This window comes from Strigops habroptila, chromosome 4, assembly GCF_004027225.2.
Source record: "Strigops habroptila isolate Jane chromosome 4, bStrHab1.2.pri, whole genome shotgun sequence".
Classification (NCBI taxonomy): domain Eukaryota; kingdom Metazoa; phylum Chordata; class Aves; order Psittaciformes; family Psittacidae; genus Strigops; species Strigops habroptila.
Window position 1 is genome coordinate 68,768,703 of NC_046358.1, and position 25,196 is coordinate 68,793,898.

General features: G+C 53.5%; 1 protein-coding gene across 8 annotated transcripts in view; it reads right to left on the minus strand.

Annotated features, from left to right (window-relative positions):
• Window positions 1-25,196, minus strand: part of LOC115607335 (ankyrin repeat and fibronectin type-III domain-containing protein 1-like) — a 235,916-nt gene that overhangs the window by 36,018 nt on the left and 174,702 nt on the right. For 6 of the 8 annotated variants that reach the window (XM_030484529.1, XM_030484527.1, XM_030484528.1 and 3 more), the window contains one exon: window positions 5,133-5,261. The exons of 1 other annotated variant lie outside the window; for it this stretch is intronic. In XM_030484529.1, coding sequence (XP_030340389.1) covers window positions 5,133-5,261 — 129 coding nt within the window. Of the gene's footprint in view, window positions 1-5,132; window positions 5,262-10,984; window positions 11,371-25,196 lie in introns of those variants that run through there. One more of the 8 variants, XM_030484531.1, reaches the window with a different exon arrangement.

The following is a 25,196-nucleotide window of genomic DNA, read 5'->3' on the forward strand; positions in this document are numbered from 1 at the left end:
CGCATCCCTCTCAGCGAGGAGCCGAGATCGAGCAGCATGCCAGGAGGCAGGCAGCAAAACAAGCTGCAGGCAGGGCTGAGCCCAAGCTGTCTGCCTTCCTCTAACCACCAGAACACATGCTCCTGCCAGCGCTGCTTCAACAGCTTGTGGTGGGCAGCCAAGGAGCAGAACCAAGATAATGGGATGGGGGAAGTGAGGAATGTACTGCATTTTTCCCGAGCCACCATGGGAATAGGCAATCCCGACCATGGATCACAGAGACAATCTGACATGAGACACTCGAGGAGCCCAAAGAGAACAGGCAGCAAGTAGAAGTAAACAAGCACGAAGAAGAAAACAGGGTGAACAAGAGGTGAGCATGGGAAAACGAGCATGGTGGAAAGGCAAGCAGAGAAACAAATGGAAGAAGTGAAAACAGACCGACAAATAGGAAAGGAAAAGGAAGAGGTAAACGGATGTCAGGAGAGCAAACCTGCTGGGGCTGGAACTCCCGATGAGCACCAGAGCTGGAAGGATGCAAGAGGGGGACAGAGGCTCCTAGGCTCTGCACACACAAGAGTAAACCAGCGGATCACAGTCCTTTTATTGGATTAAGGCTCACTTAAGAGGAAAGATAAACGTGCCTCATTTCTCAGGTGACATGCACAAGAGGAGAGCAGGAGCTTTGCCTCGATTCACCCTAAGGGGGGTGAAAAGGGATGGCTGATTTTGGGGTTGCTGTGGGGACAGCAGGAGGTCTCTAACAGCAGAAGGTGGTGAGCCTCAAGTGAAGAGTGCTTTTGTCTTGCACGCCTTCATGCTGTTTATGCTTTGGAGCCAGATTAGTATCACAGACCAGCAGAAAGCAGAGCTTTAATAAATCAGACCCCAAATCTGTCCTTGCCTCAGTTACCAGTTTTTGCCTCACTTAGAGCTCAGACTGCCGCAGTGTTACAGCAGGCACCGAACAGCAAAGAGGAGGAGAAGGAAACAAGCAAACGGGAATAGAACTGGACACCAGCAGCACCCAGTTTCTCCCCAAGCTTGGGAAAGCCTGGCTCTACGCTGCTCCCCAGTGCTTCTCTCCAGGCACCTTCCAGCAGCAAGACACCAGCTGGGGGGAGCCCTGGGCTGAGGTGATCCGGCACATTCACGGGGCCTAACACTGGGGACTTTGTGGCACTGGCTTTAAAAAAAATAGCCTAAAAAAAGCTTAATAATGAAGTATTTATTTCAGTAAACAACATGTGAATGAAAGAAGTGTTTTCTCAATACTTCACTTTTTCCCTGCCTTCTCTCCCTTCCCCCCAGCAAGTTTTTTTTTAACTAAGTGGAACTAACGAGGCTCCGCTCATGGCCGGGCTGGGAGCAGCAGCACCACGCTCCGCACAGACACACGTGCTGTGTGAATAAAGCCTGCCTTGTGCCTGGGAGAAACAGGACCCACTGGCACGTCCCAATGGCCAGCAGAGAAGATGTGTTCCAACAGACACACCAACATGAGACCTGCGATGGGAGCATCCCCAGCAGGCAGTGTGAGACATTCAGCACCTTGTTTTGACAAGGGCCTGTAGGGACAGGACAAGGGGGAATGGCTTTAACCTGACAGAGGGGAGATTGAGATGAGCTCTTGGGCAGAAGTTCTTCCCTGTGAGGGTGCTGAGGCCCTGGCACAGGTTGCCCAGAGAAGCTGTGGCTGCCCCATCCCTGGCCAGGTTGGATACAGGGGCTTGAGGCAACCTGCTCTAGTGGAAGGTGTCCCTGCCCGTAGCAGGGGGTTGGGACTGGATGAGCTTTAAGGTCCCTTCCAACCCAAACCACTCCTGATTCTATGATTATTTATTGTGGCAGCAAATAACTGCACCTCCTGGCCCAGAGAGTTGCCATTGCCCAGGGATGCTGCCCCACAGGGCTCCCTGTCTCCAGGGCCAGGGAGAAGGCTGAAGGGGAGGTGATAGGATCTCTTGTCCCCATCCTACCTGGCAGCGCTCAGCTCAGGGGACACAGTGTCAAACAGACACTGTGATGCTGTGAGCTCCTTCTCTTCTACCTCAGCTCCATCCAGCCCTACCTGAGCACCTGAACAACTGGGAATGCTGGAAATAAGTGTTCAAGGCCAGGCTGGTTGGCGCTTGGAGCAACCTGGTCTAGTGAAAGGTGTTCCTGCCCATGGCAGTGGGTTGGAACTGGATGAGCTTTAAGGTCCCTTCCAACCCAAACCAGTCTGGGATTCTATGATTCTATGAAAACTGGCTCAGCTTGCCCTGTACGAGGATGAGAAGTAAGGATGCTTTCTGCTACAGCAGTGATGCAAGGGGTTAGACTGACAGTGCTTTGGTAGGAATTCCAGGCAGGAAACACTAATACCTCCACCAGACTGACACCAGCTTTTCAAAGCAATGGGCACTGATGATGTTGTGCTCATAATCTCTACGTGTTCCCTGGCAACAGGTAATGCAGGTCCAGGAGCCCTTTCTTGCCTTCAAGCCTTGGGATTAAGATGGGCAGGATTCTCAGAAGCCACTGATTTAGGAAAATATGGTCCATCACTTTTCCATCCCCCTCCTACCCATGTGGGATGACCTGAACACCCCTCACACACTGCGTGGATGTTCAACCTCTGCACAGAGGCAGGTAAAACAATGCCATGGTGCCCTTGGGTTAAGCTTATAAATACATAATACATATAAATAAATACAGATTTGATGCATGTAGGTATTTGCTCAGGAAGCCAAATTAGGCATCTGTAGTTTGCAAGGGCATAAGCCATGTTTTCCATCAGCCACAGCGCCCAGGACCTCCTCTGCCTGGCAGTGCTCCCTGTGTGCAGCAGGACCATTTAGAGCGACTAACCAAAGATGTCGATCCCGCTGCCGTGATCATGGATCCCTGGAGATGTACAGAGAATGCAGAGAAATGATGTTTCACACAAGAGAAAAGGCCGGGTGCCCCCTTGGTAGGAGGCTGGTGCCTGCATGGGAAAAGCCTCTGAATGCCTCCCTAAGGCTGTGTGGAAACCTGCCTGCAGAGTGCCCATTCCGTGTTTCATACACAGGTAGCCTCAGCTGCTTTTTGGAACCTGGGCTGTGTGCATGTAAATGCCAGATAAAACCCTGCACTGCAACAGCCCAGCCAGCACAGCTCCTGGGTTGCCTGCTTAACTGCTGAGTGCCAGAGAGCTCCAGCACACACGTCCCAGCACTCCAGCCCACCCGAGCCTGGCTGCCAAGTTGGACATCTGATCCAGCTCAAGATGTCTCCAGCCATGGATAAACCTCATGACCAGCTATTGTCCTCCAAGCCAGAGCAGCTCCCTGAAGGAGCCGTGACATCAGGTCATAATTAAACATGTAGTTCCTTCACCAATTATTGCAGTGTTACCAGTTCAAACACCGGGACGGCCTATGTGGTGTGGGGTAAATTAAAATGACACTAAGCTTTGCCATCCACTCAATTTGTGTATCCAACTGTAATGAAGTGAGATAGCATAAGTGTGTAGAAGTGCATTTCGGGACATGGTTTAGTGGTGGACTTGGTTGTGTTAGGTTTATGGTTGGACTCGATGAGCTTAAAGGTCTTTTCCAACCTAAATGATTCTCTTTCAGGCCTCACACCTTCCAGCCTCTACCTCCAATGCGATGGCATGGGGCAAACTGCAGGCAAAGGCAATTCCTTCTCACCAAGGCCTCATTCCCAAGCTGGCTTACAAAAACCCCATAAACCAGCATCACCTTCCGCTGCAGTCACTCCTCTACAAGGTGCTTTGCAAAATACTACAAGACAGATGGTTTCCCCCAGGAAAACGCTACAGAGTGAGTGAAAAGGTACCACAAATAACCTGAAACCGCAGGGTTAAAATGGGATCAGGGGACCTCGGAGAGACATTTAAAGGGAGAAATGAGATTTACTGACTTCTCCTGCTTCCTTATTGTGAATAAAGAGAAACTCTGATTGGTTTTAATGAGTTCCTTGCTTGTTTTCCTATCTGGTATATTACAAATTCACATATTTGTCTATTTGGAAGATTCATGGCAACTGCAGAGCTGCTTTCCTGATGACATCGTTTCAGCAAAGCAAAGAAAATTGTGCAACTGGGGAAGAAAGCAATCTGTCACCAAATATCTTAAATTCTTTGTCTGCCTTCATTAATACCTAGTCAGCTTTGATGCCTAACTAACCTCACGGATAGAGGAAGCCTTTGAGGAGGACTCCACAACCTCACACTGAAGTGTTAGAACATACAATAAATGCCAGAAAGATCTCCAAAACAAGCAGGGAAAACCAAAACCAAGCTTGACATTCTTGCAATTTCTAAGCATTTCTTTTCTTCTTTTTATCCTCCATTCGCCATCTAAGGAAGCAGAAAGCAATGCAATTTCCAGTTCTTTTAAATATCGTTAGCAGGTCACCTCTAACGCTGGGAGGGTTGACTGTGATCTGCTTCCAAAGGCTGTTGCATCAGAGCCTGGAAACCCAGGATGAATTACACCCTGCTCAAGCAGGGGCTGCAGTTTCAGACCTATGCTCAGCGCAAGGGGCCCCGTGGGCGCCGCAGCAGCAGCAGCAGACCAGGAAAGAGCCCTGCATCCCTCTGGGATGGCTGAATGGGGGGTGGCCTGCGCTGGGGCACCCCGGACCTTCACAACACCCACCCCAGCATGTTCCCTGCCACGGCTCCTGGTGCCCCCACACTGGCTGTGGCCATCCCAGTGTGGCTCTTGGCTCTGGTTTATCCAACAGATATGTGTCAGGTAGCAAGGGGCTGCAGGATGCATCCTCTGGAGCACCGGCTGGGAAGGCAATGGGAGAGGAGCAGCCAGAGGTTGTGCGCTCATGTGCCTCAGCCCAGCAGACACACATGTCCACATCCCACATGAGCCCCGAAAGATCCCCATGGCTTAGTTCATGGGGTGTCCTTCAGGCCCCCAAGGAAGGAGCTGCCCGGGTCTCCCTGCTGCTCCCTGCACTGGAGTGAGGGAGGATATTTTGGTTTAATACCCGGGGGGAGCTTCTGTGGCAGGCAGAGGGGTTTGAAGAGGAGTTGTCCCACAGGACATTGCTTGGACAGGGACAGAGAGTGGCAGCAGTGGGGACAGAGACGGGGAGAGAGAGACAGGAGCTCCTTTCCCCCAGCCCTGTCCTGCAGCTCTTACCATTCAATGCTCAGAGACCTGGGCCGGAAGGCAGACAGCTCAGCCGAGGCATACTCAGCTTTCCTTCTCTTCTCCTGCTTCTGCTTCACCGACAAGCGGTGGGCAAACTTAGAGAGGCTGCTTTCCGACCTGGGGAAGGGGAGAGGAAAAGCATTAATGTCACTGAAGCTCGCTGTGGCAGGCCCACGGCACAAAGCCAAGTAATGCTCGGAGCTGAAAGGAGGGTCAGCAACACCAGAACAGTGCGGCACCAGCTGGGGAGGGAAGGGGGGGAAAGAAATGGAGCAGCAGCAGGGTTAGCATCACTTCAGCAGGCCAGGACAAGCCGGGTCCATGATGTGCTGTTAGCAAAGCCAAAGCTGTGAGCTGACAGGCTGAGAGCGCCGGGTCCCTAACCCACTGCAGCACCATCACCTCCTGCCCAAATGCCAGCCGGTGATGGCCAACACTGGAGACACACCAGCTGTTTCAGCTTTTTGTAGTGCCTGCCCGAGAGAGGCTGTGCAGTGAGGGAAGCATCCGTGGCGAGAAGCAAAGCAGATCTCTGCACAGCCACACACTCCTTTGGGGAAGCCCTGAAGCCCCTGGGGCTCCCAGCTGGGGCTTTCAAACACCAGGACAGCTTCCCTGATGAGGGCTGACAGGGAAATGAGCCCACATCAGAGATGGTTTGGAGGAGGAAACAGAAATGTGTGTGAGCAAATGGGTTCAGCTGCAAAACCCATCTGTGCTGACAACAAAGTCCCTTCCTGCCAGGCGGATGCTCCAGCATCCCTCCCAGTCCCTGGGACTGGGAGAAAACCATCCCCTGGCTCCGGGGCCATGCTGCAACACCTTGGCTCCAACCAGAAGAGAACCACTGTCCCAAGGCACAAGCACAGTCTCCAAGCCACCCAGATGTAGAAGGCTGGCACTGAGATTTGCTTTGGAGCTCAGCAGAGACATGGGTGCCACAGCCCATCCCTGCTGCCCATTCACTGGGAGCAGAGGTGGGAGCAAGGGAGTAGCAGCCTGGTGAGCTGGAGCTGGGATACCTTGACTTGGGCACACAACCAGGCTGATGGCACTGGTGCCATTCGCCAGTCCTGCCAGCATGGCCACTGCCTCGCCTCCTTCAGTCCTGTGCCAGCACAACCTGCTCCCACCACTCAGCTTGACAGGGCAGGGAATGGGACAGGAGCTATCTGACAGAGGTTCCAGGGGATGAGGAACAGACCTGAGGGCAGCCTTTGAACCTACACACATTACTAAAGCCACTCCTCCCCTCCTCTTGAGTATTGACCAGCTTCAACCAAACAAAACACCTCCCAGAAAAGAAAGAAGAAAAGAAGGTATTTCTCAGAAACAAGAGCTCCTTGCCTTCCCTTGCAATAATTAAGCCAACCACGACCAGCTAACAGTATTTTTCCTGATACATTTTAAATGCAGACATCTTCAATTCATTAACTCTGGTTATTGATTTATTTTTCAGCTTATGAATTGCTGTTGCTGGGGACAGGGTGGAGACAGCTTTCTGGAGAAGGCTCTCGTCTCTCCAGTCACCGCCGGGAAAGAGCCACTCAGACCTTCCAGGGTCATTCTTTACATTCTTGAGAAGAAATGCTACTTTGATGTAAAGGATGAGGTTTGCCGTAAAAGAAACCCAGCTAAAAACCCAAAGCCCAGCTTTCCCCTGATCACAGCTGGAGGAAGAGGTGTTTGAAGAGGAGCAATCCAGGCGCCTTGGGAGAGCCCATTGAGCAGAGCCCAGCACTGACACATCCCCACCACCATGCCTCTCATAGAGTCATAGGATCAAGTAGGTTGGAAAAGACCTTTAAGATCATCAAGTCCAAACATTACCCCAGGGGATGGGTGCTGCTGGCTTCTTATAGCACCTCCTTGGCGGCATTTGAGTGTTCTCACTGTGACAGTTCTAACTTTGCCCAGCTTTCCGTCTCCCCAGGACAGGCTCCTCGGGTGAGGGCTCCATCCCCAGCTTCTAGCACGCTGGGGATGTTGATCTCATGAGATGTGAGGAGTGCCTGGAGAATGCTCTCCTGTTTGCTATGCTCGCCACATCCCCGCCATGCTCCCTGCACCATTACAGCCACCCCTCCCAAAGTGGTCCCCAGCCCAAATCGTCTGCATGGACGCAAGAAGGAAGCCACCCCCCGTGAGAAACAAGTGCTTCTGTCATGCTGGTTACGTGCCTCTTGGGACCAACAGCACCAGGACAATTAGGCAGAAGTTCTTCCCTGTGAGGGTGCTGAGGCGCTGGTACAGGGTGCCCAGAGAAGCTGTGGCTGCCCCATCCCTGTTCAAGGCCAAGTTGGACGGGGCTTGGAGCAACCTGGTCTAGTGGAAGGTGTCCCTGCCCGTGGCAGGGGTTGGAACTGGATGAGCTTTAAGGCTTCCAAGCCAAATCAGTCTGAAATTCTGTGATTCTATGAATTACACACCCAGGAGGTTTGCTCAATGCATCCACATGCCTCAGGCAGGCTCGCTGATAGAGCCAACAGCATCCACCAAGAAGAGATGGCAGGAGGAAAACAGGGTGACATGCGACATTGCTTGGAATGAAGGAGCATTAGTCTCTGGGGATGGGGTGCACTGGTGGGGCTGGAGAAGCCACCTGGGTGCTCGGGGACATGCTGTATGGCATTGCAGAGGAAGATGCAGGGAGAAAAGGGATGCTGTAGGGGATGCTCCCCAGCTCAGGGCAGGTGCTGCCCAGACCTGGCTGACCCAGGGTGCTCAAGTGAAACAGAAGTTGACCAATGCTGCTTTCACTCCCAGACCAACCCTCCAGCCTACCTGTCACCCACCTTCTCCCACTGCACACAGCCACGTTAATGGAGATGGCTCTGATGGGCCAGTACCTCCCCTTGAGAGCTGTCAGCCACTCATCCAGTGCTGAGCAATGAACCAGCCTCCTCTCACCTCCGCTGGACCCAAAAGCTCCAGCAGAAGCATCACTAATTAGAGAGCCAGGAGCATGTTCATGTATCATCTGGCTATTTATACAGTGCAGCTTTACATAAACTGTACTGCAGAAGAAGGAATGAATCATACCTGCTGTGCCACGGCTGCACGGAGGCAAACACAGCCTGGCACCGGCAGCCTGCTCTGCCCCACTTCCCTTGCCCCACCGAGGCCCTGCTTGTGGGCCAGCTTCCCCCAGTTCCTCGTGCTGGGGTTACTCTGTCCCGCAGGGTCATGATGCTCCCAGAGCCAGGATGCTCCCACAGCTGAGCACTGAGCCCAGGGTCTGTACTCCGCAGGTGGCAGCAGTGCTTAGACACTAACACGGGGAAGAGGATGCCGTTGGGACCATAATTTCACTTCCCAAGTGCTTTCCAAATGCACGCAGATGTCCCTGTCCCTTGAGAAAGATCAACTTTAGGGGTCTTAAGGTAGAGACAGAGAAACTGAGGCACAGAGCAGCTGTGTGAGTGAGTCAGGTTCCCTATGGCTGTCGGCATCCATCCTCTTGTGCACTTCACTGGTGGGCAAGATTTTCATTCCTTCTCCCATCAGTATGAGCCCACTCAGCACCACAAGTGCCAATTTGGGGAACAGGCAGCCCCAGAGAGCCACTGCCACCTTGATCCAGCTTCTTCCCAGCCACAGGATGGGGACAAGGCCAGCACAGCTCCCCCAGTTACCCATGGGAGTGCTCGTGGCCCTGCCTGGGCAGGATTTGGGGTGACCTGCCCACCCCACCACAAGAAGCAGCATCCCTGCAGCAGCTCACATCAATGCTGCTGTGGCTTGATGGACCCTGGCACCAGCTGCACCGGAGACTGCCAAGGCTCCCAGTGCTCCCCGGAGTCAAGGGGACGCGCGGGAAAAACCCTCGATTGAAACATCAACCGCAGCGCTGGGAAGAATTGTCTCCTGACAACCAGAGAAGGTTGTTCAGCTACTGTGCTGTATCATAAATCACACCTCTATGACTTGCCATCTGCCAGCCAGATTACACATGTTCAGAGTCCCATGTCAGCACTGAAGTCAGAATGCAGTATCTTTCCTGCAGAAAGATTTACCGGCCCTGGTGACTCCTGCAGCAATATCCATGCTCAGCCCTTCCCTCCAAAGCTGCCAGCAGAGCAGACCTGGCAGCACCAAGGAGCCCACATGTGACATCTCCCCCATACAACCACCGCTTCAGGCACACATGGAATGACAGGACCCCCTGCACCAGCCACAGCACCCAGTCCTGGCCACAGGCAGGGGCAGCCAGAGGCAGATGCTGCTGCTGACAGGAGATGGGGACAGTGGTGTCCCCAGCCTGGTTTGTGCTGATGCCCACTCAGGGTGTTCAACCAGGATGAGCAGAGGGTGCCCAGAGCAGCACTTGGACCCTCGATGACACCACAGCCCAGACTCTCCAAGGAGAAAAACTCCAGCTCAGCACCCGAACGCACCATGTAACACTGGCCTGATGGTCATCCCTTCACTAGGCACATTTTTGGGGGTGTGACCGCAGCCTGGGTAATTCCTGGCTCTTGGAGGCATTGGGAACACAGGCACAGGCACAGACACAGCGTGCTGGCAGCCTGTGGCTCTGCCAGCTCCCTGAGCCACCACAGCACACAGCATCCAGCACAAAAATCCACTCAGCTGCCCTTCCAGATGAGGACAAGGGTCCGAAGCGCCGCCCTCCACCCCCTCGCTGGCCAGGCAATGGGTGAGCAATGACACTAGTACAGAAACACACAGGGACTCGATTCATCCCTCCGGCTTCACCCACCGTGCACAGGCACGGATCCAGCAGGGGTTTGCAGTGCCTCACCACCACATCCCCCATGCCACGCCACCACTGGAAAGCAATGACAAGCAAAATCCCTGTCCCCTGGGCTCTGCAGCCCTGCCTCTCTCCTGCAGTGGCCCGTGGAGGGACACGGTACTGCCTCTGCAAGGAGCAGTGCAATTCAGCAGCCTGCAGCCACTGGCTCTGCAAGAGCCAGCTGTGCTGTGTCCAAAGCTGCAGGACACACCGTGGTCTGTGCTGGCATGGTGCACCATGCCATGAGTGTGGGATGACCACGGTCATGAGGCAGTGCTGGTGCAGGCACCGGCACGGGGCTGGCAGCACCAGCAACGCTCCTGCTCTACCAACATGCCCAGCCAAAGCCCTCACCACCACACAGGCATGAGCCATCCATCCTACAGAGATGGACATCTCCCAGCCCAGGCAGGAATAACTCCCACTTGTTGCATTCCCCAACTCGAGACTCGGGAGCCAGCACATGCTTGAACGTGGTTCTGAACTAACCCACCTCCTGGCAGGCAGCTTCCAGCCTCTTGGATCAGCACAGACAAGCACAAGTCCCGGGACAAGCTGTGCAGTGGCTGTGGGCAGCCCTGGCACTTGGCAGCAGGGAAACAAGCAGCATTTTCAGCTGTTCCCCCCTTTAGGAACAGTCACTGCAAAAACAGCTTTGGAGTTGGACTTATCCCTATCACGGGCATCCCAGCTACAGCCTGGCCTTGGGGAGCCGGACCCTGCGTCGAGGTGAGCGCAGCTCAGTGCGCTCCCGGCAGCGGCAGGGCTCGGCTCCTGTGAGCCTTTCATTTGCACAGGTGCAGTTAGAATAAAATAGAGGGAAAATAATGGATGCTGGAAAGGCGCCTCCAGAGCAGGCAGCAGCCTGTTGGGAGGGAGAGGCTTTAGGAAGTGGCCGTGCACCCAGCAGCTCTGGGTCAGCCTTGGCCTCGCTTACCAGGACACAGCACCTACTGACCACAGCTCCAGCCACGACTGTGCCCCCAGAGCAGGAGCCAGGACAGAAGCCTGGGTGAGCTGGGCACAGCGTGGTGCCGTGCTGGGAAGGACGTCCAGTGCCACACGAGCGATGCTCACTCACCTGCACAGCCGCTGCTCCCTTCCCTCCCGCTCTGCCGATCGCCTGCCGCTGGAAGAGCAGCTCATCCAAGAGTGGCTCTTTGGGAGAATCCCTGTCCTCTTGATGCATACAACCACAGGCACGCTCCCATCCCGGTCGGGATCCCCTGCTCCACTCCTCATCAGCCACCTCGGCGTCCCTCACCCATCACCTCAGGTTTCTTGCTCGCTCTGGGCTTGGCTCCCTTTTTTTTTCTTTTCTTTTTTCCTTCTTCTTTTTTTTTTTTTTTCCCTCCCAATCTTGTTTCTATAGAAACGAGATTAGCAGACGGGGAAATAAACCAGCCCCATGTGACTCAGATTCCGACACTAAAGAATCTCCTGGTCACGCTCGCCGGAGCTTTACGTAACCACGAGTCTGCGCGGGCTCAGCTGAGGGGATCAGGCTGGGATGGGGGGCCAGGCTTGGATGGGGGGACTGAGCTTGGATGGGGGGACTGAGCTTGGATGGGAGGACCAGGCTGGGATGGGGGGACTGAGCTTGGATGGGGGGACTGAGCTTGGATGGGAGGACCACGCTGGGATGGGGGGACTGAGCTTGGATGGAGGGACCAGGCTTAGATGGGGGGACTGAGCTTGGATGGAAGGACCAGGCTTGGATGGGGGGACTGAGCTTGGATGGGGGGACCAGGCTTTGATGGGGAACTGAGCTCAGATGAGGGGAACCAGACTTGGCTGTAGAGGGACCACCACCAGGCAGGATGCAGCAATGCTTTGGGCTCACCTCCCTTGGCTTTGAGCTTTCTGTGGCACTCCTGATGCAACAATGTGCCACCAAACCCCACTGGCACCCCCAGAGGACGTGAGCCCCTGACACCCTGCTTGGCTACCTGTTGATATTGAGAGGGGGAGAAAGCAGAGGGAGTGCTGAAAACTGCCTGAGTCCCACTTAAAACTTCTGGGGTGCCCAGGCAAGGTTAGGAGGAGGGAGGCCCAAGAGTCCCCATGCTGCCAGGCTGTCCTGCCCCAGCCCTCACTACTCAGGAAAGTGGGTTTGGCCACTGGTCTCCACTACGCATGGTGATCACACAGGGAATATGGTGACCTGCAGCCAGCCACATACTTCACACTCCTCACGTTCCTCCTCCTCAATCTCCTAAATCCATGACCAATGTCCATGAGTTGAGCTGTTCCACCACTGTTTGAGTCAGCAACAGGCACAGGACTCTGCTCACAGTGACCTCCCAAGCTCTCGGTGCATTCCCTTAGCTCAAGGATGGACACTGACCGCACATGGCCATTGCTGCCTGCCAAGGCTGCCCACTCGGGCTTCTGCTGATGAACTCCCACATCTGTACAGAACACTGCAGCTCTGGGGGCTCACCCCCCCTGCCCAGATGCTGCCCAGGGCTGGAAATGGGAAGCTTGGGTGATCTCCTGCTAGGACACAACGGTTCAACCCCAGGAGCAGTGCAGTGCCTTCCCCAAGGCAGCAGCACAGGAGCTCGGTAAAGCTCACACTCCCTGAGCAGGGGTGCAGAGAGCATCTCAGGGGCTCTCTGCAGGGCCCTAACCCAAAGAGCAGGGCACTGGATTCACGCAGGGAGAGGAACTCACAGGGAGATTCTCCAAGTCCCTGTGTTTCAGTCAGGGCTTCATCATCCCACGTCTCAGGCTGACTCAAAGAGTGATTAGTGTGTGAGATCTGATGCCATTACAGCCCAAGGTCTGCCCATAGGCTATCGCATCAGGGAATCTCTCCCCCACTGAGCATCGCAGTGTTGAACAGCGCATCAGTGGAACAGGCTCCAGTTTGCCTCCACAAGGAGCTCAGGACAGATCAGCCATCACCTAACAGCACTTTCATAGAATCCCAGGATGGTTTGTGTTGGAAGGGACCTTAAAGCTCATCCAGTCCCAACCCCCTGCCATGGGCAGGGACACCTTCCACTAGACCAGGCTGCTCTAAGCCCCTGTGTCCAACCTGGCCTTGAACACTGCCAGGGATGGGGCAGCACTCACAGGGAAGAACTTCTGCCTAAGATCTCATCTCAATCTCCCCTCTGGCAAGTGAAAGCCATTCCCCTTGTCCTGTCCCTACAGGCCCTTGTCCAAAGCCCCTCTCCAGTTTTCTTGTAGGTCCATTTACGGACTGGAAGCTGCTCTAAGATCCGTCTTTGGGTTCCTCATCAGCCGAGGTAACAAGAAGTGGCAGCTCCACGTTCCTCTTGTGTTGTTGCCACAGAGCTGGACTGCAGGGGGGTGCCTGTGCCCAGTGAGGTGTTTGCTGTAAGGGGAGGACAGTTCACCAGCATGTTGAGGCTTCCAAGGCCAGAGAGAGGGACTTGTGTGGGGATGCTGCTGATGGGGAAAGAGTGGCAGGAGTTGCAGGAGATGGTAAAGAAAGCACATGGAGGTCTCGACAAGAGAGAAATGTCTGACAGCCCTGGGACACATTGCTGCAGCTCTACTTGTCAGACAAGTTGATCTCAGCGCCTGAATGGTTCAGTGAACCTGAACCATTCCTCCTTGTGCCACAGCACATGTCAGTCTAAGCTGCCTCTTGATTGATGAGCACTTTAAAGCCATAAAGAAGACAGGTCAGAGCTGCAAAACCCCAATAAGCAGAACCCAGGGCAGCCCCTCATGACAGGGGCACAGGGAAGGGACTTTGTGGCAGCAAATTTCTCGGTAGTCACCAACATTTGCCACGAACTGGGGGGCATAAGCAGCACTTAAAGATTGACAGTGAGCGCTGCTTTGGCAGGCCTGGTGGATGCAGGCACCGAGGCTGATGCTGGGTTGGCTTCCCTGGGAAGGACCAAGCTGGAGCCTGCAGGACCTGGCTGTGGAGCAAGGAGCCAGGCTGAGCAGACAGGATCCTCTATTTAAAGTATGATAACGGGGTCACAAAAAACTTCCACCAGCAAAAACGCTTCGATATGTACAGCTAATTATAGTTGGCATTATCAGGCTGCATTACAATTAGCAAGTTGGTGGCTGGTCTCTATTTCTGACCTGCAACACAAGGCGGGTAGGTACACCCAAGGATGAAAGGGGAAGGGAAGCAGGGGGAGAAGAACGGAGATACCTCATGGGTGCATTTAAATAAGCAGCGCAGCTGTTTCCGAGTGCAGTGGAATAGGAGGTTTTATTTGGAGGGTACTTATAAAGAAAGCCAAGGAAAGAAACACCACCCATCCCTTCAGATCAGCCCCTGGCAGCAAGCTGGGTGCCTCATGACCCTGCTTGCTCCAACCCCTTCAGCACCCTTCAGGTGTGCTCTGAGGTCCCACCCCTCTAAGAAGCACCTGGGCTGACTTTTCAGAACTATTTGGAGGCCGAATTAAAGCAGCATCCAGGAAGAAATCAAACCACATGTCCTACTTGCGCTTCCCAAAGCCTGTTCCTGTTGGCCTGTCCAGTATTCAGCACCAGGCCAGTTGCTTCATGACAGCAGAAGCAAATGAATGCAGGAGCAAATCCTGGAAATAAACGGCATTTTTAGAACTTTTTTCTTGTTTTCTTTGAAAACCAGAGTTTTGTCAAACTCACAGCATTTGCTGCACAGAATCTGGCACTAATCCAAGCAGAAGGAACCATCTGATCAGTCCCAAATTAAAATGTTCCATTGTTTTGGCTTTCAAACATAGTATTTTAATATCCATGTACGCTCTGAACGGAAGGTAAATTTGCATGTCCTCCCCCTAAAAATTCTTTGTCAAAACAATGATTTTGATCATTTGCATTTTGACAATAACAACTGTGCCTGCTCTGACCAACAGCTGCCGGCACAGGAACAAAGATGCTGGGCACGTGTGTCCACAGTCTGATGTGTCGTGCTGCACCCTAAGCCCCCAGCACGCTCATGCCACACTGGCAGGGACAGGACCTGCACCAGCATCATCTTCCTCCGTCAGGCATCATCATCACCCATGGGCATGCACAGTCCTGTTGGGAACTCATCCCTGTGTGGGTACAAGTGGAAGCATTTTATGGGTGAGCACAGCAAGGATGCAGTGGGACATGCTGCCAGGAGACCCTGCGCCCACTGATATGAACGTAGCCCATGAATAGGGCTGTGGGACTTGGGAAGAGGTGGGATCCTGAAAATTATATAAGATGATATGGAAGCTTCCTCTTGCGCCAGACTCTAAGCAATATTTAGACTGAGATCTCCTTGCATATCACCATGTCACATTAAGACCCTGTTATCTCCAGTGAGCTGTAAAACAGCTTAAAAGAAGAGAAAGATTCGGCAGCACTGGTGGATGAAAACCTGGACGTCACCCACAGTGAGCGCTTGCAGTGTGGAACCCCCCCGTGTGCCGGGCTACATCCTCAGAGCGTGAGCAGAAAGTCAAGGGAGGGGATGCTCCCCCTCTGCTGCGCTCTGGGGAGACCCCCTCTGCAGTCCTGATCCAGCTCTGGGGCAACAATACAAGAGGGACGTGGAGCTGCTGGAGCGAGTCCAGAGGAGGTCACGGAGATGCTGCGAGGGCTGGAGCAGCTCTGCTCTGGAGCCAGGCTGAGAGAGCTGGGCTGGTTCAGCCTGGAGAAGAGAAGGCTCCTTAAGGGGAGACCTTAGAGCAGCTCCCAGTGCCTGAAGGGGCTACAAGAAACCTGGAGAGGGGCTTTGGACAAGGGCCTGTAGGGACAGGCCAAGGGGGAATGGCTTTAGCCTGACAGAGGGGAGATTGAGATGGGATCTGAGGCAGAAGTTCTTCCCTGTCAGGGTGCTGAGGTGCTGGCACAGGGTGCCCAGAGAAGCTGTGGCTGCCCCATCCCTGGCAGTGTTCAAGGCCAGGTTGGACACAGGGGCTTGGAGCAACCTGGTCTAGTGGAAGGTGTCCCTGTCCGTGGCAGGGGGGTTGGGACTGGATGAGCTTTAAGGTCCCTTCCAACCCAAACCTTTCTATGATTCCGTGTAAGCAAAGATCTTTTCCTGACTCCCTGCCACAAACCATATCATTGACGAGCACTGTTTCATGAATGGCATGTACCAATACACTTCACCCTCAAAATCAGCTTAATCTACTTTCAAAACAGAAGTCCAGCCATCTACAGGCAACAGTTAAATAAAATCTACAAAATAAAATGGGCAAAAAATCCTCTCTTTGGGCAAAGTCTTCATCAATTTGCTTATTTTTAACAAGTCTATACTTTCCCTTTACTATTGTTTGTAATGAAGACATCGCTCTTTCCTGAGCAGCAGGACAGAGCCTGGGCTCTTCCAACTGGGCTGCATGACCGTGCTTGACTGTATGCCTGCCAAGGCAGAGTAACATGCAGACTTGCTCCCATCTTGCCAGGGGACAGGAGCACTCTGCATCCAGCCCTGGCAGTTTTCAGAATATCCCCCCAGCAATTAAAGCTTTTATCCTAATTAAAAAGATGATAGAAAATAATTTAAAAAAAAAAAGACAAAATTACAAAACCCAACAAATCCTTTTCTATGTGTGCAATCAGTGTGGATGGGTGAGAAGCACCCTGGAGGGGACCTTCACCTTCCTCCACCCACTCTGGCAGCAGCTTGGGCTGAGTGCGTGCCCAGCAAGACACCACTGTGTCATCCCAGCATCCCTGCTATTCCCCAGCATCCCTGCCATGTCTCAGCATCCCTGCCATGTCCCAGTATCCCCTCCATGCCCTGGCATCCCTGCCGTGTCTCAGCATTCCCGCCATGCCCCAGCATCCCGCCACGCACCAGCATCCCTGCCATGCCTCAGCATCCCTGCAATGCCCCAGCACCCCCTTCATGCCCCGGCATCCCCCCCATGCCACAGTATGCCCTCCATGACCCAGCATCCCTGCCATGTCCCAACATCCCTGCCATGCCCCAGCATCCTTGCCATGCCTTCCCCATCTGCCCTGGCAGCCTTGACTTCAGCCTGCTCCCCCTTTGCAGGGCACAGGCTGCCCTGGGGCTGAGCCGTTGTTTAGTCTGAGTGCTGCACTCGTGCTGGAGCCGGCTCTTTTTTGCCATGGCCCCGTGTCCCACACTGCTGCAGGAATGGAAACGCTTGTTATGTTATTCTGGGCTGCCAGGCGGGCCGGCTTTTCCAAGTGCAGGAGAACAGTGATGTGGTTAACGCAAGCTGGCCGCAGAGCCACGATGGTTTTTCTTTCTGGGCTGGCCCCAACCTCCTCCTGTGGACCACACCGCGATGGGAATGCAGGTGCCAGGAGCTATGCGTGCACGTGGGAGTGCCTGTGCACGCGGAGTGCTTGTGAGTGCCCGCGTGCTTGCACTGGGGGCTGCAGAGAATGAGCCCAGACCCTGGAGGCAGCAGGATGTCTGCCCAGAAACACACCCCCAGCAGCATCCCACTGGCCTCACTGCTCAGGGACACATCCCATGGAGGGACACAGAGCCTGACCCATGTGTGTGCTGCCTCCAGCTAGAGTCGGGATCTTGGTGGCTCTGGCGGTCCCCAAAGGCTCACCCAGCACCTCCATGTTTCATTCACAAAGCTCCTCAAACTGGTGAAGTAGCACCTATAGAACTACTACATATTAAAACCTAACCCATGGAGGATCCTGGGCTTTTTTTTTTTTTTTTTTTTTGTTAACCAACTAAAGGGAAAAAGGAGGAATGCAGAATTCCACAAGACTGACTCTAAGATATAACACTGGTGTACACCAGCACCAAGTGGGAAAAACTCATCCAAGTATTTTGACAGTCAGAAGAACAATGCCATAAAATGCCACCAAGTTACACACAGCTCTCTTCTACCCTCTGTGTTGCCTCTGCTACAGAAAGTGAGCAGTTACAAGGGACAGCTGGACCAGTCTATGGATCTCACTCTGCTCCCAGTACCCTCCTGGCAATGGGCAGCAGGGATGGTGCTGGAATGGGTCCCAGGATGGACAGCAGGAAGATGTGGAGCTGTGGAGACACCCACAGGACCTGTGCACAGGATGCACTGTCCCCTGACATTTCAGCCGCCATAGGGGTGGATCTGTGCCAGGGACTGGGAGATGGGGAACCATGAGGTCAGTGTTGCAAACACATCTTTCTGTACTAAAGGACAATTTCCCTCAGGTCTTGGGAGCACATCAGGATTTACAACCCAGCCCACTGGGCTCTCTTGCACCGGTGCATGAATCTGCATGTTTTTCTCTTCCCTGCATCTTCGGTGCTTCCCAGTTCAGTGAGAACCTCTCACCACCCCACCCAAGGCACTTGCCCATCAGCATCTCCCTGCTTTGCCCAGCAATGTGCACGGGGACACGGCGCACTGCTTAACAGCCCTCGAAATAACAGGGACAAGGAGAATGGGGAACAGATCCCTACAGGCAAACTGTAGCTCATCCAAATTTTCTCCAAGTCCAAAAGCCCCCTTGAAAAGGCACGACAGGGATTTACAAAGGTCCCTCTTGCAAGAAGGGGGAAAATGCAGGATAGAAAAGCCCTTGGCGTGCCTCCCCCCATGGCGGGGACACGCCGCTGGGCTGTGAGGGACTTGAAGAGATTTGCGATGCAATAAATACATTCCTGCCTGCGAAGCATGAAACCCCAAAAGTTTATGGGAAACCACTGTCTTCAGGATGTCTGCATATCTTCAGGCATCCTGGGAGCTGTAGTTCAAAGAAACCAAGAAAAAGCAAGCGGTCGATAATGATGGTTTCTGGATGGAGGTTGTGTGACTATTGGCTCCCACATGAAAGCCTGAATTTCTGGGATGCTGAGCCCGTTTCTGCAGCCAAGCGAGAGGATTGCTCCTTGGTGCCTGGGGCATGAGGGACTCCAGCAACAAGGAGAGGGAGAGCAAGAGGTTCTTGCTGCCCTCGGGGAAGAGCAAATGGCCTCGGCTCCAACAAGAACGACCCAAAAGCCAAGCATCCATGATTAGGAGGAGGGATGTTCTGCAATGGGAGCCAAGCAGACCAAGCCAAAGTAATTTTCAGGGCCAGGAACCTCGCTGTGATCCATGAGAGATGTGGTCCCTATGTGGGGCATGTCCCCAGCCAGTAACCAGCCAAGGACCAGCTGGGTGGGGTGACTGCAGCGAGGGACTGTGCAGGGGGATGGGGTTCTTCTCCAGGCTGCAAGAGGACCCAGCACAGTGGTTTTCATCTGGTACTATGAAAACCAGAGGACACCAGTCTGGGCTGCATAGACTCAGCTAAAGCCTCAATCTCTGTGCCTTGGTTTCCCCATTAACTCTTATTATCCATCTATCCCCAAGGGCAGAGAGACTGCCCTTCGCTGTTTGAACACCCACAGGGAGCTGAGTTCCTCAGAAGCCAGCTGTCTACACTGCACCATGCCCAGCATCATTCAATGACCACCAGGCATATTTCCTCAGACCCCGCGGAGGATGGCTCTGCCAGCCAGGCCAGCGAAAGGTGGTTTATTCTGACACAGGAGCCTTTTTACGCAAAAGAATCACCTCCCAGCAGGAAAACCAGTGGCACTTGATGTCCTCCAGATGAGACACTGCCCATCAGCAGAGCTCTGGCACCTAAAATGCCCTTCATGCATGACCACACTGAGGGCAGCAGTGCGGGGACAAGGATGTGAGAGGGCTGCATCTCATCCTGGCCTAAGCCTCAAGTGATGCAAGAGATGAGACACTTTCATTCCCAACTAAGGAATCCTGCAGCAAAGACCACACCCATAGGGCAAAGCCAGCGGTAGGGGCACGAGCCATGGTGGGTGACCTTCTCACTCTCTGCCTTTCATTGTGGGCTTGGACTTCACACATCAGACCACGACACCGCTCCGTGGTTATGCAAGGCCCTCTCTGCCTTTGGACAACATCTGCCCACCAACACAAGCACAACGGAGACACACAATGACAAACCCATGACATGAGGCTTGGCACTGGCTGACTTAAAACCCCAGCTTGACAGCAATGAAAGATGAACCACGGGAGAGCTTGTACTCGGAGAAAACCTGTAGCCCTGAAGAATCAAGAAGAGATGGATTATTCACGCTGTCAATAGCATGGGTGCTTTGCACGTCTCTCATCTTCCCCCTCCGTCCTTGAGCACAGAACACATTGCCGGTTGTTGCTGTGAACACATCTCGGTGCACAGTGAATGATTCCTGTGGGTTGGGAACATCACAGGAGGCAGGTCCCACTGGACACAGCACCCTTCACACCTTGCTGCAACTCCACCCAGGCTGTCACAGAGCAAGAGCTTTCCAGCTTCTCAGAACAAAACCTGCCTTTTGATGCAACCAGCCAGCAGATCTACAGGGCACTGCAGCCAAGACCTTGAGTTTCTGGAAGCTCTGAAAAAGATGTCTGTTTTCACAAGCAGTACAAGAAAGAGGGACCCTGAGACAGTCACGGCCATAGTAGGTAACCTTGTCTCCAAGATTGTCATAACAGGAGATCTTGTCTCCATGGTTTAGGCATCATGGTGTCTCCTGCTTCCTTTTCCTTGACTGCCAAACTAACACAGACATCCTGATCATCCCCGGAACTAAATCCCAGGTTTACTGAAACCACTCAGTGGACACAGCCTTGTCCCTGCTCTGAGGTGCCTCAGCCCTGCTTGGTAGGAACCCCTCCTCCACAGGGAAGGGTCCCACCAGGCAGGTGGCCTCCTGAACCTCCCCAAACCAGGCTCCTTACCTCCAGTCAATCCCCACAGGTCCTCGGCATGGAGCTGTCACTAACGCCCATGGGTTCAGCATCTGGGGTGCTCCAACCCCTCCAAGGCAGAGCATGGTCTTGCAATGGTTGTCCTAGGTCGCTTCAAACCTCAGTCTGGCATCCTTGGTCTGTTCTGCAGTACTGATAAAACCCAACTGAGGAACATGGTGGGGCTTCAGGAGCAGGGTAGATGCTCAGCCTCCCATCCAGCTCCAGCTAAAACACAGCTCCCCAGCATGTGCCTCCAACACCAGTGGCACATGCAACAGCTCAGCCTTTGCTGCACATTCTCACACACCTTCAGTCTTCTCCTGCACCACTCGACCCTGTCAGAATGGTTTTCATTGCACTCTGAGCCTCAGCAATGGGTATCTATCTCCAAAGCAGAACCTGAGGGAGGGACAAGAGGAGCAGGATGCTGCTGTTCAGCCCATTTCTGAAAGGAAAAGCAACCATCTGGGTTCAAAGCATCTCTCAGCAGCCCAGAGGAACACACACATGCTGCCACGTTTTGATACAGGGTGGCTCAATGCTGCACAGAAACATAACGTGCGCCTCGTGCAGTTACTTCACTGAGCCCTCTCTTTGAATTAATGACACTTTTCAGATCAGACTGCAAGTGCTGACGTCTGTCTATTATTCCACGAGTCCTTCTCAAAGCCACTGTCTCTTTTTCCAAATGAGCCAAAGCAGCAAAGGGTTATTCACCAGGGAGAAAATGAGGACAGGGAGGGAACATGCTGTTCTTTAATAGGAACTGTGCTAATGAGCATTATAAAAATAAAGAGCAGAAAAGCCTCAATGACTTCAACCCTAGAAAAACTACACTTAAGCCCCAAAGCAAAACATCCAAAAGAAGACAGGGGAAAGTCCAGTGTGGTTCCAGCACCTAAGGCCACGTTCAGTGCCTCTCATCTCCAGCACCAGGTCGCCTGATTAAAGTGGAGGTAACCCGAGCCCCTCTGCTAGTCCTGGCATGATTTCAGCCAGCTATAACCCAGTCATGATAAAAAGATCATAATAGTATGATCACGATAGTATGATCATGATAGCATGCTGAGAGAGCTGGGCTTCTTCAGCCTGGAGAAGAGAAGGCTCCTTAAGGGAAAACCTTAGAGCAGCTCCCAGTGCCTAAAGGGGCTACAAGAAAGCTGGAGAGGGGCTTTGGACAAGGGCCTGTAGGGACAGGCCAGGGGAAAATGGCTTTAACCTGACAGAGGGGAGATTGAGATGAGCTCTTAGGCAGAAGTTCTTCCCTGTGAGGGTGCTGAGGCGCTGGCACAGGGTGCCCAGAGAAGCTGTGGCTGCCCCATCCCTGGCAGTGTTCAAGGCCAGGTTGGACATAGGGGCTTGGAGCAACCTGGTCTAGTGGAAGGTGTCCCTGTCCGTGGCAGGGGGTTGGAACTGGATGAGCTTTAAGGTCCCTTCCAGCCCAACCAGTCTGGGATTCTAAGGAAAGCGCTGTTAGGTGATGGCTGATCAATGACTTTGCAAAACACAATTCACTAAGAGCGCCACTGCAGGCACTGGTCATTGTCTTCTCCTTCAGTATGTCCCATCACCCATTCCCTGGGGACATGTGGCCACAGTGTCTGCTCTCCCTACTCCTCTTTGCAGCTGGTTAATCCATGAAGAAGAGGAGCTGCCGCACCATGATGCTCAAGCCTTGCTGCTGCAAGGGGATCTAATTCTTACAGCCTTGCGAGCAGCGCTCAGGTTTGCTTGAATGGCTGGCTTTGGTTCCCTCAGCTGCTGCAGGGACTCTGCTTTTACAGGACTAAGTCCAACCAAACACTTAAGCATGTGCTCATCTCCCTTGTAAGACAGCCTGTGGAGATCAATGCTTCAAAAAACACACTTTCCTGGATCAGGGCCACAGTCTTGGAGCTACCACCACCAAAGCCATACCTGAACAGGACCTCCCAGTGCTATCTCTCCCTAGGAAAAACAGCAGAGCTATACTGAATATCAATCTATATTTTAGGTGTTTCAAAATAAGCAAACCTCCCCTCCCCTACAAAATAACAGAAATCCTGGAAAAAACAGAGCACAAACTGTACCTTCACACATCCCCCACCGAGCGCCAACCCAGGGCGAGCACACAGAGCCTGAGTCCAAAGAGAGTCACATTTTCTAGTGAGCATGTTAGCAGAGCCCTGGAGATGGTGGTGACAGGTAAACTGGCTGCAGGGAGCCCCCGGACTCCCAGCGCCGTGCCGGGCTCAGCGGGAGACGGGAGCTGGACCCCAGCGGGACAGATGCTCTAAATTGGGAATGAAAACATTCCCCCCTGCTCAGCAGAAGCATAGGCTCAAAGTGAGCCCTTGTCTGGGACAGCCAGCGGGAGAAGCAAGGCGGCGACGACGACAGCTCTGCCAGAGTCCAAAATATACTCGGCAACTTGTTTTGAGTTACATTATGCAGGGCTTTAAAAAAAACACTTAAAAATTTCCACCCAACCTGGCCGCGGAGCAGCAGGAGGACCCTTGGGTTTGTTTCCATCAGTACAGTGATGCTGATCTGAATTTCCACACACCCCCCCCGGGTAGTGAATAGAGAGAAATCTCAGTACAGAGAAGAGCCACCGAGACAACAGCTACCCAGCATACGTTGATCTCGAGTGATGACCACAAAGGCACACGGCTGGAGGTGGGAGCGGTACTCCCTCCCACCACCCCAGTCTCTGCTGCATGGCACCAGGACCCCACAGGCCCATCAACCTTAGATAAACCCCCAAAGGTTTATCTTGCTCCACAAGCACCACAGTGCAGTCTCCCCCCCTCACCCTCTGGCATTGAAAGCTCCTGCTCGTGGCTCAAATCAACACGGCTGCATGACAAACAAACCTGTAGGAGGGAGAAGGAAAGAAAGAATCCGTCGAGGGATCTGGAAGGCATTGGAGGAGCTAAAAATACGCACTGCCAACAAGTCAGTGTAGAAACAGAAAGCTAAAATCCCTAATAATAGAGGGTTACCAGCCAGAGGAGGGAGATGCCTAGCATCCCACGCTCCGGCTCTGCCCACCAAGGCTCCTGCGGAGAGCAGGAGCATGGAGACCAAAGAGGCATCGCTGCTTCTCAAGCAATGGTGGGTAACGTCCAACAGAGGTTTCCTTGCTCTCAGGCAGGGAAACATGGCACTGAGTTTCCTTGCTGCCTTTTAGCCTTGTGTTTTCAAATCACCTCTCAAGATAGGCCAGTGACTGTGAAGAACCACAATGTGTGAGCCGAACTTCTCAATTCCTCCTTCTCTCCCTTCCAAGCTCCAGAAATTAAGCCAAATCTGGTGTCCCTTCCAGTGCTGGTCACCATCTTTCCCACATCCCTCAGGTGAGAGCAGTCCAGCCTCAGGGCTCATCTCCATAGCTATAAGTGTTCGGCTCTGCTATTCTCCCCCCTCCAAGGATGCGTGCCCTGACATAGTCTTTCCACCCCCTCTGAACATGTGCCATCACAGGCAGAAACCTCAGCATGCGGGCACGGTGATCCCACAGCTATAAGGCAACAGAACCATTCTTGGAGAGTGTGTCAAAGGCTCCTGATGGCAACTCGCTCGCAATGAAAAATTAAAACGTGAATTTCAAGTTATCACAGTACCAGAAAAATCTGCCCTGGATACGACGGTGGTAGATGAGGAGAGTGGAATAGCCCTGGGTTTATCCACAAGGTACATAAGAGACATTCAAGCCCACTGGAAGGTCCCAGTGCAATGGCTTTTGTTCTCCACATCCCTAAGGCCTGCAGGGGGAAATGCATCCCCAGGAGTGATCGGGAGAGCCCCCACACTTATGCCACCCCAACCCACCATGCTGCTGGCAACCACCTTCATGGCCAAGATGACACGTGCTGCTTACACCCATCCATCCTCAGAGCCAACATCCTCCGTCTGTCCCCATGTCAGCCCTGGCACAGCCCTCCTGGAGATGAAGGGCAGCGCTGGAGGGACACGAGGCAAGGACAGGCCAAGTGGGAGCAGGGTAATCCGATGACTTGCACTTGCCTCCCCCAGCGCGGCGGCAGGCTCGGGTGACTAATGCTGCAGGAAGGGGATGCTGCTCTCCTGACACAATACACGCTGTTAATCCTGCAGGTTTATCTGTCACTTCCGTGCTGGCTGCGGGAGCCAGCACCATCCTGTCCAGCTCCTGGAGCACTTGCATGGGAATCACATGGCCTCCAGCTCCCTGTGTGTCTCCCGGCTTCCCTATCCACCATTCCAGCTCCTCCTTTCTCCCTCTTTTTCAATAAAAACTCTTGGAGGAACAAAGAATGTCGATGGGGTGTTTGCTTAAATAAAATGAGCTGGAAATCAGTGGGAGCCTGAAAGTTCGTTGCCCAGGCTCAAAGAGGGGAATAAGGCTACAGCATGGATGGAAACTCATACCTGGGGTCAATGCAGACAACAGGATACCCCACTGCAAGGGCAGGGAATCAAGGAAGTGTAGAAGTCCCTGGCTGAGGCAAAGCCCCCAGTGACCCCCAGCCTTCCCCAGTGCCTCCCCACCCCACCGCTCCATCTGGGGACCTCCGTGTCCCCCACCTCCACTAGCAAGCAGGGACCAGCCATTCGCCCTGACTTGCCCATCACTTGCACACCCAGCACCTCACCTCCATCTCTGAAGCA